This window comes from Actinia tenebrosa, unplaced genomic scaffold (genome assembly GCF_029948245.1).
Source record: "Actinia tenebrosa isolate PJP-AT-01 unplaced genomic scaffold, QUT_ActTen_1.0 PGA_scaffold2__45_contigs__length_23673736, whole genome shotgun sequence".
Classification (NCBI taxonomy): Eukaryota; Metazoa; Cnidaria; class Anthozoa; order Actiniaria; family Actiniidae; genus Actinia; species Actinia tenebrosa.
Genome location: NW_028292579.1, coordinates 9,146,974 through 9,164,415, shown reverse-complemented (window position 1 = coordinate 9,164,415; position 17,442 = coordinate 9,146,974). Strand labels below are relative to the sequence as shown.

Below are 17,442 nucleotides of genomic sequence, written 5' to 3'. Positions count from 1 at the left end.
CTTTTGTTATATCCTCCAAAATTGCCGCCGTGTCTTTTGGTTATTTAATTCTCTTGGGAATGGTTGAAAACCATGAATATACGACCGAAAACTGACCTTATTCTTCTGCATAAACTAAAACACGATAAAATAAACTCCTGTCTTGAGCAATATCTACAGCCTGTACCTAAGCCTAATTTTGTCTCAAGAAACTACTACCAAAACAATTTCCAAGAACTTAATCTCTTCAAACAGGACTATTACCTTAACTCATTTCTACCTAGATCTATCAAAGTATGGAATTCGATATATACCAATACACTTTAAAATGAATGATGTAAGCCTTTCCAAATTTAAGGAACTTGTGACCACCCATTTTGCTTCCAAGATGGAACACTACTTACCACCTTAAAATCTTTTGAACTTGAATTTTGATATATTTTGACGTGTTTTTCTTTTTATTATTGTTTTTTTCCTCGTCAATTTTGATGTTAATCATGTTTGTGTTGTATGTAAATTGTATGGAGAAGGAATATCAAATGGGACGAAAGTTCTGTCTTCTTCGCCAGTCACAAAATTTGTATTTCTCAAGTTTTATAAAATGTATTTGTTTATATTATGACAAATAAACTAAACTAAACTAAGCTAAACTACTAAAGAAAGTTCTCTTTAATCGAAAGCAATACAATCGAACGGCCTGCTTTTTTGAAGAAACTTTAATTACGATTTAAAATGGCTGAACGTGAAACGTTTCAAATTCAAAATCGCTGAAAAACAGTAGAACTTCTTTAAGTAACCGTCACGTTTGAAACTTCAACAGGGTGAAGTCCTAAAAATGTGCAGGATACTCTATATCTTTCTTTTGGTTCTCCAAAACAACAAGGTATAAAGCAATCTTTTGTTTGTCAAAATTTGAAAAAATTATTTTCAATTTACCTTCGGAAAAAGGCTTGTGTTTTTGTTTGTTATCATTTGAGAACGATTTTCTTTTCATCACGCGAAAAAAATGCTAAATTTTGTTTTATTCACGAAAATTCTTCTTTAAAATGAACATTTTTAGAAGGTTTTCTAATTACTCTTTGCTAAAGTAGTCTGCCTTCTAAAAATGTGCCGCGACACAATAATAAAATTAATGGCCCTTTTTTCAAATAGTTTTGGGAAATCAATTTATATTTTTTATGGCTTTCCCTGATGATGTGTCAGAGACCCTAAAGCTTGGAACAAAATTAATTTTTTAACGACATTATCCCAAAATTCCCAGAGATGTGGAAGACCAAGTAGAGAACGAATGATGAGTGATACGAACAACCAACAGCAAGGAGAATGTCTGAAACGGTCATGTTGGTGAACAAATGATGTATGTTGCTTTTCACGGTGAATCTGGCGGCGAGGAAGATGATCAAAATATTGCAAAATGTTGGGGCGACATCAAAAGTCCATGTTATATTATACATGCTAACGCAAGAATATTAAAAAGATACTGTATGTGGCTATCGCTCGCTTTCAAGCTTCAAAGATTTCTGGGGGAATTGAATTACGTTTTTCTCATCTACCCGTCTTCCTTTTGTGTCCTGTTCTTAGTTAAAGCCATGTTTACTGCAATCTGAGGCTTTTTAACAAAAATAGCGAGGAAGGAGTTAGAAAATGTGTTAAGAAATGATTGATTTAATATAAAAGAATATTATAAGGAGCTCATTTCACAAATGTTTTGTATTTTTTATTGAACGGGAATGATATATAGTACAAGAATTATTTTCCATCATAATAGACTACTAAGTTCAGTGCTATTTATTACTATTTTTTGTTTATCATTAGTGATACGTAGTTTATTTTTCTATACACTGGAGTTTGTACATGGGAATACATGATATATAGTACGCAGATTGATTTTCCATCATAATAGACTACTATTACATTACTAGCCAGTGCAATAGTAATTTTAGCTTTACATTGTTTCCACATGGGAATGATATAGTACAAGAATAATTTTCCATCATAATAGACTACTAAGTTCAGTGCTATTCATTATTAGTGCAATAGTCTTTTAGCTGCTTGTCTGAATTCAGTTAGGAAAACAATATAAATACAAGGACTGAAGCAAGAGTTGAAAAGAAAAAGAAAAGGAAGCATAAAATATAAGGTTTTCCAATCAACAGTGCAAATGGAATCTGGCTGAAACACTGAAAACAATTTGGCAAAGTGGAAAGCATAAAAGAAGTCGTACAGAAAACCTGGAAGAAAACAACACATGTAAAGTAGAAGCGAACACAACACCATTTTCACTGCCTTAGCTGTTCGTTTTTCTCTAGTTCTATTCTGTTCGTCAGTAAAATTGCCTTGCGCGAAGGTTCGACGTGATTTGCAAAGTCTGAATGAAGTCATGATATTAAATATCACAACTAAACACGTCATAAGAACAACAAACAGGTAGGCAAAAGAATTGAGAAAGGAATAAGTTCTTGAAAAGTTTGGATAGCATGCACGGGTATTGCTGTCCTGGTGAATTTGGTAATACCAAGCAATGTGAGCCGTAAGTCCCATAGGAAGCAGCCAAGAGCAAGAGACTAGTGCCAGACGTTTTTTCATCGTGTATGGACGAACTCTGTGTACAGTTACCTTGGTTGATCTGAACCGTTCCACACTTATTATCAGTAGACTAGTCAAAGTCACATAGATGGAAGCCGAACCAAAGAAGAAGTAAGCCTTGCATAAGATGTTGCCAAAAACGTCATTATCCCAAAGCTCCCAGAGATATGGAAAACGAAGAAGAGAACGAATGCTGTGATACGAATAAACAATAGCAACGAGAATATCTGAAACGGCCATGTTGATGATCAAATGATGGATGTTCCTTTTCACGGTGAATCTGGCAGCGAGGAAGATTATCAAAATATTGCCAAACACAGCAAAGCCACACACTAACAAGATGGCCATTATCTTTACAGTTCGTACAAGATGTGAATCGGGTACACTGAAGCACGACAAACTGCTTTGCGTTAGGTTGTCCGAACCGTTCATGGTTTGAGCTGAACTGATAACGAGCCTGTCCCTTCCACCTTCAATCTCCTACTGACGAAATGACTCCTTACTGAACTCAAATATATTTGGCCTTCAAAATAATTAACTCGAAACCAATTTACCCAGGAAAAAGTTTCCGACTGTGAACGTTGACAATCTTTAAAATCGTTATTTTAGTAAAGAAATTTAACATTCATAACTCGTGCAATATTTACTAAAAGTCGACGACTGCTCTTGTATAAGCTTGTTGTCTTTGCTTTAGAAACTTAGGTTTCTTGATTATTACGTGTTAATATCTGTTCATGTTATTTTCATTTCATTTTCGGGATCTCTATACACCTAAGTTCCTACTAAAGAAGGTATTATTTGATTCTAAGGAAGACGATCGAACCTGCTTTTTCGAAGAAACTATAAATTACAATTTAAAAAGGTTGAAAATACTTTGGGCCGCTCCACCAAAATCAAAACTCCACTTTACCGCTGAAAAATCTTACAAATTCTATTAAGGAACCATCACCTTTCGAACTTCAACAGGGCGAAACCTTTGCAAGATACTCTATATTCTCTTTCAATTTTCTAAAAGAACAGGTGAAAAGTTTGATAAGTAATTACTGTGCGGACACGCTAACCAGGACCACTTAAATAAAACTGACCAATCAGATAACAGTAAACTAGACAGAGATTGAACTGATAACAGTGTTAGGCCAATCAGATTATCACGTTGTCACGCTCTTCTTAATTATATGGATGCGCCATCTGATTGGCTGGTAAAAGGTATTGAACTAAATGTCGCAATATGATTGGTTAATGAGGCTAGTTTATCTAGTGTTGCCGGTTGGAGTATCCGCGCAGTAGTGGAACTTTGTAGGTTTGTGAAGTTTTTGTTGTTATCGTTTGACAACGATTTTCTTTTCTTCAGACCCGTTCATACCGGTTCACCGACCGCGTATTATCGCTCTGTAATTGCACTCAAAATTAGTCGTAATACACGGGAAATTGAATGTGCCGAATGATAATACGCATTTTCTTTGTTTCTTTGTTTCTTTGTTTCTCTCTCTCTCTCTTTTTCTTTCTCTTTCTATCTTTCTATCTTTCTTTCTTTCTTCCTTCTTCCTTCCTTCCTTCCTTCCTTCCTTCCTTCCTTCCTTCCTTCCTTCTTTCTTTCCTTCCTTCCTTACTATGCTTTTGTTGTAACTTTATTGCATCTTTAACTCAAAACCAATTGCAATTTACCCACCAATTAACGGCTGTTCATGCCATTTTCATTTCATTTTCGGTGATCTTTCTGTTGACGAAGTTTCCAGGATAAATTTGCCGATGCTTCATGTGAAATCATCTAGTGATCAGACAAGCTGCTTACTTTTTAATTTGAAAAAAAAAAAGGAATTAATTGAACTTCAAGGAAAAGGCTTTTGTTGGTTTTTGGTTGTTGTCATTTGAGAGCGATTTTCTTTTCTTCAAGCGAAAAAATGCTAATTTTTGTTTTATTCACGAAAACCCCGCTAACTATTTTTAGCTAGTTCGGTAAAAAATGTTCAAAGTAGATTCTTTCACAAAATTACTTACTAATAGCTGTTTTTACGTTTTCAAGGAGTGAATTATGTTGTGGAAAGCCACTTTGCTTTCGAAAACTTGTCAAGATGGTAGTATTCAAATTTCATTGTCTTTAAAACAAGCTCGGCAAACATTTTTTGTTTTAGTTTTTATTCAGCATTAAATTGTTTTTTGTAAAATGAAAATTCTTAAAAAAATTTTTTCTAATTACTCTTTGCTAAAGTAGTCTGTCTTCTAAAAATGTGACATCTACATTCTATATTAGCTAACACAAGGATATTAAATATTTTCATAACCATCTGTTCGAGATATTACAGGTGGTTGGATAGGAAGTCTAATATCTGACCAAACGAAGGGAAAAATATACTATAAGAAATACATAAAACGTAATCATGTATCATCTATTGTGGAGACGTATAATCACAGGGAGCCCAAACTCGGCTTTTGTGGCAGTGTATTAATACAGTAAATATATGTTGTTAATAATAAAATGAATGGCCCTTTTTTCAAATAGTTTTGGGAAATCAATTTGTATTTTCCATCCTTTCCCTCCTGATGTGTCAGAGACCCTAAAGCTTGGAACGAAATTAATTTTTTAACTACATTATCCCAAAGTTCCCAGAGATGTGGAAGACGAAGTAGAGAACGAATTATGTGATACGAATTACTAACATCAACTAGAATATCTGTGGATGTTCCTTTTCACGGTGAATTTGGCGGCGAGAAAGATAATCAAAATATTGCCAAATGTTGGGGCGACATCGAAAGTCCATGTTATATTATACATGCTAACGCAAAAGGAATATTAAAAGATACTGTATGTGGCTATCGCTCGCTTTCAAGTTTCGAGGATTTCTGGGGTAATTCAATGAATTGTTTTGCCATCTGCCCGTCTTTCTTTTCTGTCCTGCTCTTAGTTAAAGCCATGTTTAGCGCAATATGAGTTTTTTTTGAACAAAAATAGCGAGGAAGGAGTAAGAAATGTCATATGATTTGATGGATATTGATATGAAAGAATATCATAAAGAGCTTATTTCACAATTCGTATTTTTAATTTAATGCGAATGATATATAGTACAAGAATAAGTTCTTTTTTAACATGATAGACTACTAAGTTCAGTGCTATTCATTACTATTTTTTATTCATCATTAGTGATACGTAGTTTATTTTACTTTCATTGTTTCCACATGGGAATGTTATATAGTACAAGAATAAGTTATTTTCCATCATAATACTGAGACTACTATAAGTTCAGTGCTATTCATTACTAGTGCAATAGTCTTTTAGCTGCTTGTCTGAATTCAGTTAGGAAAACAATATAAATGCAAGGACTGAAGCAAGAGTTGACTAGAAAAAGGAAATCAAGAATAAAGTGTAACGTGTTCCAATCAATAGTGCAACTGGAATATGGCGGAGATACTGAAAACACTCTGGAAAAGTGTAAAGCAAGATAAAAGAAATGGAGAAAACCTGGAAGATAACAACAGGTGTAAAGTAGAGTCGAACACAACACCATTTTCACTGCCTTAGCTGTTTGTTTTTCTCTAGCTCTCTTCTGTTCGTTAGAAAAATTGCCTTGCGGGAAGGTTCGACGTGATTTGCAAAGTCTGAATGAAGTCATGATATTAAATATCACAACTAAACACATCATAAGAAGAACAAAGAGTTGGCCAAAACAAAACAAAACGAAAAATGTTATTGACTCTGTTGTGCTAGGCTGTTCAGTTTGGGAATACCAAGCAAAGTGGGCAGAAAGTCCCATAGGAAGCAGCCAAGAACATGAGACTAGTGCCAGACGTTTTTTCATCGTGTATGGACGAACTCTGTGTACAGTTACCTTGGTTGATCTGAACCGTTCCACACTTATTATCAGTAGACTAGTCAAAGTCACATACATGGAAGCATTGCTGAAGGAGTAGTAAGCCGCCGTACATATAGTGATGGCTAGAACGTCATTATCCCAAAGATCACAGAGATGTGGAAGACGAAGTAGAAAAGTAAGGAGGTCATACGAAAACACAACAGCAATGAGAATATCTGAAACGGCCATGTTGATGATCAAATGATGGATGTTCCTTTTCACGGTGAATCTGGCAGCGAGGAAGATTATCAAAATATTGCCAAACACAGCAAATCCACCCACTAACAAGATGGCCATTATCTTTACGGTTAGTACAAGATGTGAATCGGGTACACTGAAGCACGACAAACTGCTTTGCGTTAGGTTGTCCGAACCGTTCATGGTTTGAGCTGAACTGATAACGAGCCTGTCCCTTCCACCTTCAATCTCCTACTGACGAAATGACTCCTTACTGAACTCAAATATATTTGGCCTTCAAAATAATTAACTCAAAACCAATTTACCCAGGAAAAAGTTTTCCGACTGTGAACGTTGACAGTCTTTAAAATAGTTGTTATAGTAATGAAATTTAACATTAATAATTCATTCAATTTTTGCTAATAGTCGACGAATTCTCTTGTTTAAGCTTGTTGTCTTAGGTTTCTTGACTATTACGTGTTAATAACTGTTCATGTTATTTTCATTTCATTTTCGGGATCTCAGTACACCTTAAAAAGTTCCTACTAAACAAGGTATTATTTGATTCTAAGGAAGACGATCGAACCTGCTTTTTTCGAAGAAACTGTAAATTACAATTTAAAAAGGTTGAAAATACTTTGGGCCGCTCCAAAATCAAAACTCTAAATAGATGAAAAATCTTACAAATTCTATTAAGGAACTATCATGTTTTGAACTTCAACAGGGCGAAACCTTAACATTTTGCAAGATACTCTATATTCTCCTTTCAATTTTCTAAAAGAACAGGTGAAAAGTTGGAAAAGTAATTACTGGGCGAACACACTAACCAGGACCACTTGAATAAAACTGACCAATCAGATAACAGTAAACTAGACAGAGATTGAACTGATAACAGTGTTAGCCAATCAGATTATCACGTTGTCACGCTCTTCTTAATTATGTCCATGCGCCATCTGATTGGCTGGTTAAAGGTATTGAACTAAATTGTCGCAATATGATTGGTTAATGAGGCTAGTTTATCTAGTGTTGCCGGTTGGAGTATCCGCACAGTAGTGGAACTTTGTAGGTTTGTGAAGTTTTTGTTGTTATCGTTTGACATCGATTTTCTTTTCTTCAGGAGGGGGAAAATGCTAAACTTTAATTTATTCTTGAAAAGTCCGCTAAATAATTTTAGCTAATTCTCTGAATCATCAAAGTAGAAATTTCTGAAAAAATACTTCCACTACGCAGCTAATTTACTTTTTCAAGTTATGAATTATTTTGTGGGAACTGGTTGGTTCCTGTCATTTCTCTTTTCAAAACTTGGCAAGAAAATAATATTAACATTTCATGATCTCCAAAAACGATGTTAGAAGAACCCCCATTTTCGTTCTTTGTTTTGAATAAGCGTTTAATTTTGTGAGCTTTTTCGTGCAATTATTACTGATAGTCGACGATTGCTCTTGTTTAAGCTCGTTGTGTTTGCTTAGGAAACTGAAGTTTCGTAAAATTATCCGGCTGTAAAGTACACAACTAGCGCTAAAATACACCGGGTGAATAAATAGTTTATTGTACAACACGAAAAAACTCGTTTTAAAATCGTTGTTATAGTAAAGAACAAATTTTGTGCAATTTTTACTAATAGTCGACGACTGCTATTGCCGTTTAAGCTTGTTGTCTTTGTTTTGGAAACTTAGGTTTCTAATTGATTTTTACGAATTTCCTTTTACAAATTTTTTTTTTCAAATAGAAGAATACGATACAAAGTTCAAATATTCCGGTTTTTGAAAAATTTCACTATTTTGTTTCTGAGTTATGATTTTTTAAATGAACTGCATCTTTGATAGCATAAGAAGTGTTTTGATGTTGTCATAGTAACGTCGTACGTCATTTTTCATGTTCATTGTGATCTTTGGTTTATGGTCTTTGGCTTTCCTGGTTTACTTGCTGTCATACTTTAGCCATATTAATCTTTTTAGTTCATAATTGTGAGTGTATGTGAAGGCACAAAACACTTTCCAGCCTCCTTAAAGAAGTTTCCGTCTCTAATTTATGCTCTGTTTTTTTTTTTTTTTTTTTTGCATTTGAGGCCAACATTATGTTCTTTACAGCAATGAAGTTGTTACAGCAATGTCGTCCTTTGTAAAAATACTTTGGTGTAATTAGAGGTTTTACGAACCATTTAAGGCCCCGTCCCATGGGCCTTTTGATCAGGGTGGGGTCAAGTATCCAAATATTTTTTTAAAACATAATTTTTCTTTGTGCATTTGCATTAAAAACGCAACTTTTCAAAAACGGATGCCTGTGGACGGATGAAAACAATTTTTAACCGAAATAGAAAAATCCGTTCTTAAAAACACCTGGACAAGTGTAGACGGAGTCTTAGAGTTTGACATCATTTCTTAAGGTACTTGTGGCTCAAAATTTTGAGTATTGAACTGAGGGCCAAGAATATAGTAATGTTTGTGCTCGCTTGGAACCGGAAATACGTCACTTATTTTTTCATTTGGAACCTCGATCTCGTTCTTGAACCTGCACTACTCTGTTCAGCAGTAATTCGCCAAAGTCTGAAAAGGAAAAAAAGTGACCAAAAAGTTTTGTTATTTTTCTCCAAGTTTTACTTAAATTTTTGGTTTGATTTTAAAATCAACAGCAGCAATTGCGATAACTACGATATGAGTCGTTTGAGCACTTTTGAAGGCAAGTATAAATCACTATTTGGATCTTTCTTTCTATATTACACAAAATGGTTCATTATAACTTACTTGTTTGATAGAAGCAAAAGATTAATCATTTGGCCTGACTAATTCGTAGTGGAGAAGAAAAAAGTATCTATAATTACCATTTTTTAATGTCTTTCCTCAGTTAAGACACCTTCTTCCTTTAAAGTATCGTGATTTCCCTCGTGAAAAAGGCAAAAAATGTCTACGATTTCTAAAAACAATTTGCTGCTCTGAAGCTTATTTGTTTTCTAAATAAGCTTACTTTAAGCTTAAAATAAATAACATATATTTTCTCTTTTCTGTCATAAAATGCCTCGTACAGAAGCAACACGATGGTAAGTACAATATTGAACTTTGAATTCTCTGTAATGGATGTAAGTACGAACTTGTTTCTGGTACTTTGTCAGATTAGAAAGAACTTAACTTCCAATTTAGCTGGTATAATTCTTTGATTTGATTTGGAATGAAGTTTTATTTAAGCTTATTTTAGATAGTACTAAAAAAAAAAAAAAAAAAAAAAAAAAAAAGAAAAAAAAGAAAGAAAAACAAAAATCGTATTAGCATGTCGTGAAGTTTTGAAGACAATATAATTTAATGACCTCTGATTATGCAAGCTTTATATCTTGTAAACTATCCTCTTTCTAAAATGCTTATAAAAAGAAAACTCGAATCCTTTGAGAACAAGATTTGCTACCTCGGGATATTTAAGCTATGAATTCTATCAATTTATGAACAAATTTTTTAAAAAATACAGCCTTGAAGCAGCAGCAGTTGAGTGCAAGAAAACAGAAAATGTTGATCTAGAGTTGTTGATTGGTGAATACCAAAAGAGTGCAGAGTACGTTGATAGTTTGAAAGTATTGGAACAAAGACCAGTAATAAAGGTAGTGAAAAATATATCTTTATATAGGAAGAAATGTTTTTATCTCATTTACCAAACAAACAAACAAATAAGCATAAAAAGGCTCACACACAACAAATAAGCAAACAAACCACCAACAAAAAAGCAAACAAGTAAATAAACAAATAATCAAATGAGAAAACGAAAAAAGCAAAAAAAAAAAAAAACAACCCAAAAACAACAAAAAAGCTAACAAAAAAAAAAAAAAAAAAAAAAGTAAACACACAAACAAACCAGAAATAAACACATGAACTAAAAAAGAAAAAAGTATTATATGTAGTTTATCATGGATTCAATGATAATTTAACAAACAGAATGCACTAGAGCAGCTGTCTCTGAGTCAAGCCCATAACCTTAACATTGTACTGGCAAAACAGTCACAGTTGAATCAAGCTGGGTTGATTCCAACATCACAAGAAAAAGGTAGGGGTTTAGCAACCATAAAGAACATAGAGAGTTATACTGTGAGTATATAATCAAGGGTGGCATGTGGGTAGTGCACTCACCTCAGGGGTCTTGGTTGGTGCATGGGGCTATGTGGAATCTTGAGAGAGGTCAGCAATTCTCTAATCCTGGTACAGTGGTGGGCATTGCTTTAAAACAAAGAACCACAGTTTTCTTCCTGACAACCCATAAATCATGAATGGTTTTTCTAAAGACCAACATGAATAGTCCAATAGTATCTATTAGACACTTTCAAAAGAAACACCAGAAAGGACAGTAAGCTGGCCAAAAAATGGCTGTAAATGTGACATTTGTAAAATATAATCTTTTTTTTGTCTGTTTTTTTTTTTCATAGAAGTTTGCAATTCTATTTAGCTTTTATAATTAACCTGAACTGATACTTTGAAAAATGTTAAAGATATAATAAAACCTACACATTATCATTTATATCCCAACTATAGGATCATCAGGCAATGATGAAAAAGCAGCACCTAATACGAACAGGTAGATTTAATCATAACCTTCAATTTTCAAAAATTGTATTTCTGAAAATTACAATATGCATGCACCTAGCTCTCTCCTCTGCTGAAGCAGGACCCTAAGGGATGTATGAATATTGTCTGTTACATTACACAATATTTACTCTTCTCAGACCCTCCTCACCCCTTGGAAATTCTCATTCGCTCTAAGGGGGAGGTATTGATATTTGTTTTTAACCAAAATCAAGTGAACACCAGTACTAATGACCATAATAATGATGTTACTTAGTCGTAGGATTGCTATAGAAGATACTATTGTAGCAAGAGATGGTATCAGTTTTTCTGATGTGGCTGGCCTTGCAGTAGCTAAAGAGACTTTACGAGAAGCAATCATTCTGCCTCTGCAATACCCACATCTATTTACAGGTACACAAAACTCATTTCTTATAACTTGCAACTTGATTGCAAAATAACAGAAAGGCTTTCTCCAGTGTAATATAATTTATGCTGCTCAGTCTTTGGTTATATTTATTATCGGTTACTCTTTCTATAGATTGTAAAGCTGGTATTGTTATTTTTGGTATTATGATGTCAGCTACAGGTGCTGTATAAATTATATTATGCCAGATATCACACGCTGAACACCTAAACATTGTCCAAAGTAGGGACCTGATTTTATTGATTTAGCTGGTGGCCATGGGTATACCATTTGGGGATAAATAATTTTGTACCATTAGTCATCATTCACTTCAAAGTAGCTCTAAATAATGACATGCAAAGTGACAATTGAACTGAGCAAATGAGGCTATGTAAAAAATGGCAGTGGGATGCACAGCTTTTCTTCTACCACTGAACTTCAAATGGAATTCAGAAGTAAATTTTTCGAAAAATCTTTTGGAGAAAAAAAAGTACATTTTTGGAAAGGGAGGAAAAAAAAAAAAAGAAAAGAAAAAGAAAGAAAGAAAATAAGAGGGAAAGAGAGAGAGAGAGAGCGAGAGAGAAGGAAATAGAAAACCCATTGAAGCAAAGAAGAGAACTAGCAAGGAACTCATACGAATTGAACCCGGGTCACCTTTGTGAGAGGCAAGCAATCTGACCCCTTTCAAACATGTCAACTTGATCTGTTGTAGGTGGGAGGAAACCATGGAGAAGAATCCTGCTTTATGGCCCACCTGGTACAGGTAAGGTTAAGTGTAATTCATAGCAGTATCAAAGATTTAAAAAAAGAAGAAGAAAAAAAGGATTGATTGAACAGAATAAAAATGAGGGGAAAATTAAGTTAAAATATATCAAAGGCAAAATAAAAAAAGTAAATAGAAAAGAAATTATTGCATTCAACAGAATGAAACTGGGAAAAGAAAATCATTACATAACAAAGCAACTAATCAGAAAAAGGAAAAAAATATGGGAAGGAAATAATTAATAATATTAATTAACATTAAAACTAATTAATTAAAAAAAGAAACTTAAACCGAACAACAGAAAAAATAGAGGATGGAAAAGAATAAAAGTGGGAAAAGTAAAATTATTACATAGGAAAAAAAAAAAAAATTTTATGCCTCACCTGATGTATACCACAGAGTGGAATCAAAAGGAATTGAAAATAGAAAGAAAATACTGGAATGGAAAAGAATAGAAGGAAAATAATTAGGAAAAACTAAATTTCGGCTCTTCATGTACATGACTAGAAATTCAATTTTCATTTTTAACAGGGAAGACAAGACTGGCTCAAGGTTAGATGTGATCTTCCTGGCACTCTACGCTTCTTCCAATCATGAACATGCAAATATACTTTTCTTAATGTTGAAATAGACCTATTTACCTTGGGTGTAATGTTTTCCCATTTCAGACCACATGTCATTCGCTTGAGTATCATTTCTTTACTTAATGGGAAGAACAAATAAAAATGGATACAAGTCTTAAGCAAATAATTTTTAACTCAGGGAAATTACACATGATCTGAAATGGAAAAATATGCCCAAAGGACGACTATTTTGATTTGTGGAATTTATTATCCCAGGTTCCTATACATATTTTAAGGGTATTTGGCTCATACTCCTAAAAAAATATGGTTTATTCTTTTTATCATGACAGCTGTTGCATCAGAAGTGAACTCAACGTTTTACAGTGTGTCAAGTTCTGACCTCATTTCAAGCTGGTTTGGTGAAAGCGAAAAGTAAGGCTTGACTACCGTCATGTTCAATAATTATTTAATTTTGGGATACATGGGTGTGAGCTGCCATCTCTCACTTTAATAGACCTTGTTACCTTGGGCATAATGATTGATTTCCCTTTTCAGACCATGTGTCATTCTCTAGAGTTTTATTTCTTTGTATAACATTGTACATGAATATGGATACAACTCAAACAAATTCAAAGAAACTTGTTGGCAAGATAATGACTTTTGGTCTGACATGGAAAAGCATTAAGCCCAAGGTAAACAGGTCTATTCCAGAACTTTGTGGATATGTCCCACACTTAGACCTGTCATTTATAATTGACCAATGGGGTTAACTTAGTTAGTTGAGCATCAGACTAACTACAAGTGTCTTTCTTTTTAGGTTAATCAAAGAGCTCTTTCACGATGCTAGAGAGAGACAAGGAAGATCAGTAAGAAAAATATATTTCTAATGATATATTAAGGTCCTTTCAAAACTTTTACCCTGCTGTCCCTCTACTACTGATGTCACTCATACCCACAGGCTGTTTGAGGTTGTTCATGGTAGCAATGAAATAGGAAGCTTTCGTTAACTTTCTAGACCGGTTTCGCAGAGTGGCATGCAAAAGTATGACCACACTTTATGTTTTCAGATACTTCTATGCACAGGCACCTTTTTGCTTTTAAATAGGCTTGCAACACATTTGGTGAAACCAGCCAGCTTCTCATCCAAATTTGTTAGTTTAATATTCAAAAGCCTGTGTATGGTATATATAAATTTATGCAGTGTTATGTAACTGAAAAGATTTTTGAAGGTTATTTTCATAGATGAGATTGACAGTGTCTGCAGGAAAAGATCTGCCAGAGAGGAGGAACACACCAGGAGAATCAAGACTGAACTCCTAAAACAGGTATACAATTTATCATGACCTTGCAAGAAAAGAAAACATTTTACATCATTCTTCCTAGCAGATCTATAATGCTCTGTGGGACTACGATGATGAATAATTGTACATCAAACAGAAGAAGTACTGTATTGAAGATGACGATGGAGATGGTGATGAAGACAGTTGGAGTGATAGTGGTAGAAATGGTGATGTTGACTAGCTAAAATGGTTGGGTACCAGCAGGCCTGTTGTGCAGGTGGAATGACATGGATCCAAGTTGCAGCCACTATACCAATGCTCACAGTCTTAAAATATCTGAGTAGAAGTAGCTCTCTTTACTTGCTCTAAAAATATCTGCAAATGGTTAGACCTTTACTGTATCTTGAATGATGATGTCAAATGATAGCAGTATTTTTAAGTTTAACAGTTGCAACCGTCATGATGATGATGATGACGATGACAATGACGATGAGGAGGAGGAGGAGAAGGAGGATGATGATGATGATGATGCTGATGAACAATGAAGGTGATGATGTTGATGATGATGATGAACAATGAAGGTGATGATGATGATGATGAACAATGAAGGTGATGTTGATGATGATGATGATGATGATGATGATGAACAATGAAGGTGATGATGTTGATGATGATGATGATGATGATGATGAACAATGAAGGTGATGATGATGATGATGAACAATGAAGGTGATGATGAACAATGAAGGTGATGATGATGATGATGAACAATGAAGGTGATGATGTTGATGATGATGATGATGATGATGATGTGAATGAACCTGAGGAACATAAAAGTGATGATGCTTGTGCTGGACATGATGATTAGGATGATTTGACATTAATACTAAACCAGCTGACCTGAGAAAAATTGTTAGCCAATCAAAATTGGAAAATTTGCAAAACTGAGCTGTCACTTTATTGAAATTATGGACTTCCAGTCCACCAAATTAAGAAAAAAATTTTTGTTAATAGGTTTTCTGGCTGAAATATGAAAAATTACATTTCTATCTTAAGGTCATGCTTTATATCTAATCTAAAAGAAAACTATGGTGTTCAGCTATGAGTATATTACATTTTGCAGCATACTACATGTAATTGGTCTCAGACTTTAAAAGATCTCTGACCTGAACAACATCTTTTGAGAGAAAAAAAAAACAAAAACAAAAATAACAAAAAACATACAAACAAAAAAAAGCATCTTTTGAAATATGCGTAGGCACTCATTCAGAATGTTATTTTTAATCAAAAATTACTACCTATAATTACTGATAAACATGGTTCCTATTTCAGATGGAGGGTGTTGAAAGTCCTGAAAATGAACATTATTTCTTACTCTGTGCTACTAACTGTCCTTGGGAACTGGATGGTGCTTTCCTCAGGAGATTTCAAAAGAGAATTTATATTCCTCTTCCAGACAAGTGAGTAGGATTTATGGAACCAAGTTACAGACAGACAGACAGACAGACAGATGGACAGACAGACAGACGAGCAAACAAAAACAAATAAGCTTGCTGGTGCGCTTTCATATGCCTGGGTGGATAGTCACAATGTGAGAGTTGGACATATTCTTATGTTTCAACCTTGAAACCTCAAGTCTGACTATAGCATAACTCACAACAGTATTGAAGGTGGTATTAATGATTATTGTAAGAACAAGATGCAAATGCAACAATCAGGTGCTGATTTTCAACTACTATGTAGGCCTCAAGTTTAATCCATTAGACAAGTGCATCTCTTGCTATTTACTAAAATAGTATGAGAAAGTAAATGATATTTTAGTAAATAGTAATATGGCATAAGAAACATAGCATAACAGAAGAACAGAACCTTCAATGAATATTCTAGGGAAGCAAGAACTACCTTAATGAAAATGCACCTGGGATCCACTCCTGCAAAACTGACAGAGTCAGACTGGTCCCAACTTGGTGATAAAACAGAGGGGTATTCAGGGAGTGACTTGGCTAACTGTACATCAGATGCACTGTTTGAACCAGTCAGAGAGCTTCAACATGCAACATACTGGCAACAGAACCAGGGTAAGACACAATAACTAGAAGTATAAACCTAAAAACTTGTGTGAGCTGCGTTGGTTGAAACTGGAATAGAGTAGCAGGTTTGTAGAGCATTGGTGGGTGGTCAGTAGGGTGTTGGTACAGTAAGTGGTGCAGTAGGGTGTTGGTAGGTGGTGAGTAGGGTGTTGGTAGGTGTTCAGTAGGGTGTTGGTAGGTGGTCAGTAGGGTGTTGGTGGGTGGTCAGTAGGGTGTTGGTAGGTGGTGAGTAGGGTGTTGGTAGGTGGTGAGTAGGGTGTTGGTAGGTGGTCAGTAGGGTGTTGGTACGTGGTCAGTAGGGTGTTGGTGGGTGGTCAGTAGGGTGTTGGTGGGTGGTCAGTAGGGTGTTGGTAGGTGGTCAGTAGGGTGTTGGTGGGTGTTCAGTAGGGTGTTGGTAGGTGATCAGTAGGGTGTTGGTAGGTGTTCAGTAGGGTGTTGGTAGGTGGTGAGTAGGGTGTTGGTAGGTGGTCAGTAGGGTGTTGGTGGGTGGTGAGTAGGGTGTTGGTAGGTGGTCAGTAGGGTGTTGGTGGGTTGTCAGTAGGGTGTTGGTAGGTGTTCAGTAGGGTGTTGGTAGGTGATCAGTAGGGTGTTGGTAGGTGTTCAGTAGGGTGTTGGTAGGTGGTGAGTAGGGTGTTGGTAGGTGGTGAGTAGGGTGTTGGTAGGTGGTGAGTAGGGTGTTGGTAGGTGGTGAGTAGGGTGTTGGTAGGTGGTGAGTAGGGTGTTGGTGGGTGGTCAGTAGGGTGTTGGTGGGTGGTCAGTAGGGTGTTGGTGGGTGGTCAGTAGGGTGTTGGTGGGTGGTCAGTAGGGTGTTGGTGGGTGGTCAGTAGGGTGTTGGTGGGTGGTCAGTAGGGTGTTGGTGGGTTGTCAGTAGGGTGTTGGAAGGTGGGTAGTAGGGTATTGGAGGGTGGTCAGTAGGGTGTGGGGCATAATGGTGCCATTTTAGGATTAAATATGAAAAATATCTAGCAAACATTATAAATTTACCAATACTCTGAGAATAGGTCAGATATTGCACCTTGAAACTAACACATGCATATGAATGTATTAAATGTTTGTTTAACTTTTCATAGAAGGTTTGTATGAGCCCTGTAATGAAGGAGATGCTGGTGCATCTAAAACAACCTTATGTAATATTCCACCATCAAAGGTAATCAAGTATATATTATTAAGTATATGTTTTCCAAAATACCTCATAATAATAGTTCCTAAAAC

General features: G+C 35.2%; 1 protein-coding gene across 3 annotated transcripts in view; it reads left to right on the top strand.

The window, feature by feature from the left end:
- The window catches only part of LOC116297423 (vacuolar protein sorting-associated protein 4B), a 45,827-nt gene that overhangs the window by 28,024 nt on the left and 361 nt on the right, over nucleotides 1-17,442 (top strand). For 2 of the 3 annotated variants that reach the window (XM_089034717.1, XM_031705643.2), the window contains exons 2-15: nucleotides 9,223-9,269; nucleotides 9,615-9,627; nucleotides 10,047-10,176; nucleotides 10,508-10,616; nucleotides 11,099-11,141; nucleotides 11,406-11,542; nucleotides 12,247-12,297; nucleotides 12,829-12,849; nucleotides 13,211-13,292; nucleotides 13,678-13,726; nucleotides 14,090-14,185; nucleotides 15,473-15,600; nucleotides 16,028-16,218; nucleotides 17,301-17,377. In XM_089034717.1, the coding sequence (XP_088890843.1) occupies nucleotides 9,245-9,269; nucleotides 9,615-9,627; nucleotides 10,047-10,176; nucleotides 10,508-10,616; nucleotides 11,099-11,141; nucleotides 11,406-11,542; nucleotides 12,247-12,297; nucleotides 12,829-12,849; nucleotides 13,211-13,292; nucleotides 13,678-13,726; nucleotides 14,090-14,185; nucleotides 15,473-15,600; nucleotides 16,028-16,218; nucleotides 17,301-17,377 (1,152 nt within the window). In that variant the 5' untranslated portion in view covers nucleotides 9,223-9,244. The remainder of the gene's footprint in view (nucleotides 1-9,222; nucleotides 9,270-9,614; nucleotides 9,628-10,046; nucleotides 10,177-10,507; nucleotides 10,617-11,098; nucleotides 11,142-11,405; nucleotides 11,543-12,246; nucleotides 12,298-12,828; nucleotides 12,850-13,210; nucleotides 13,293-13,677; nucleotides 13,727-14,089; nucleotides 14,186-15,472; nucleotides 15,601-16,027; nucleotides 16,219-17,300; nucleotides 17,378-17,442) is intronic. The other variant, XM_031705644.2, reaches the window with a different exon arrangement.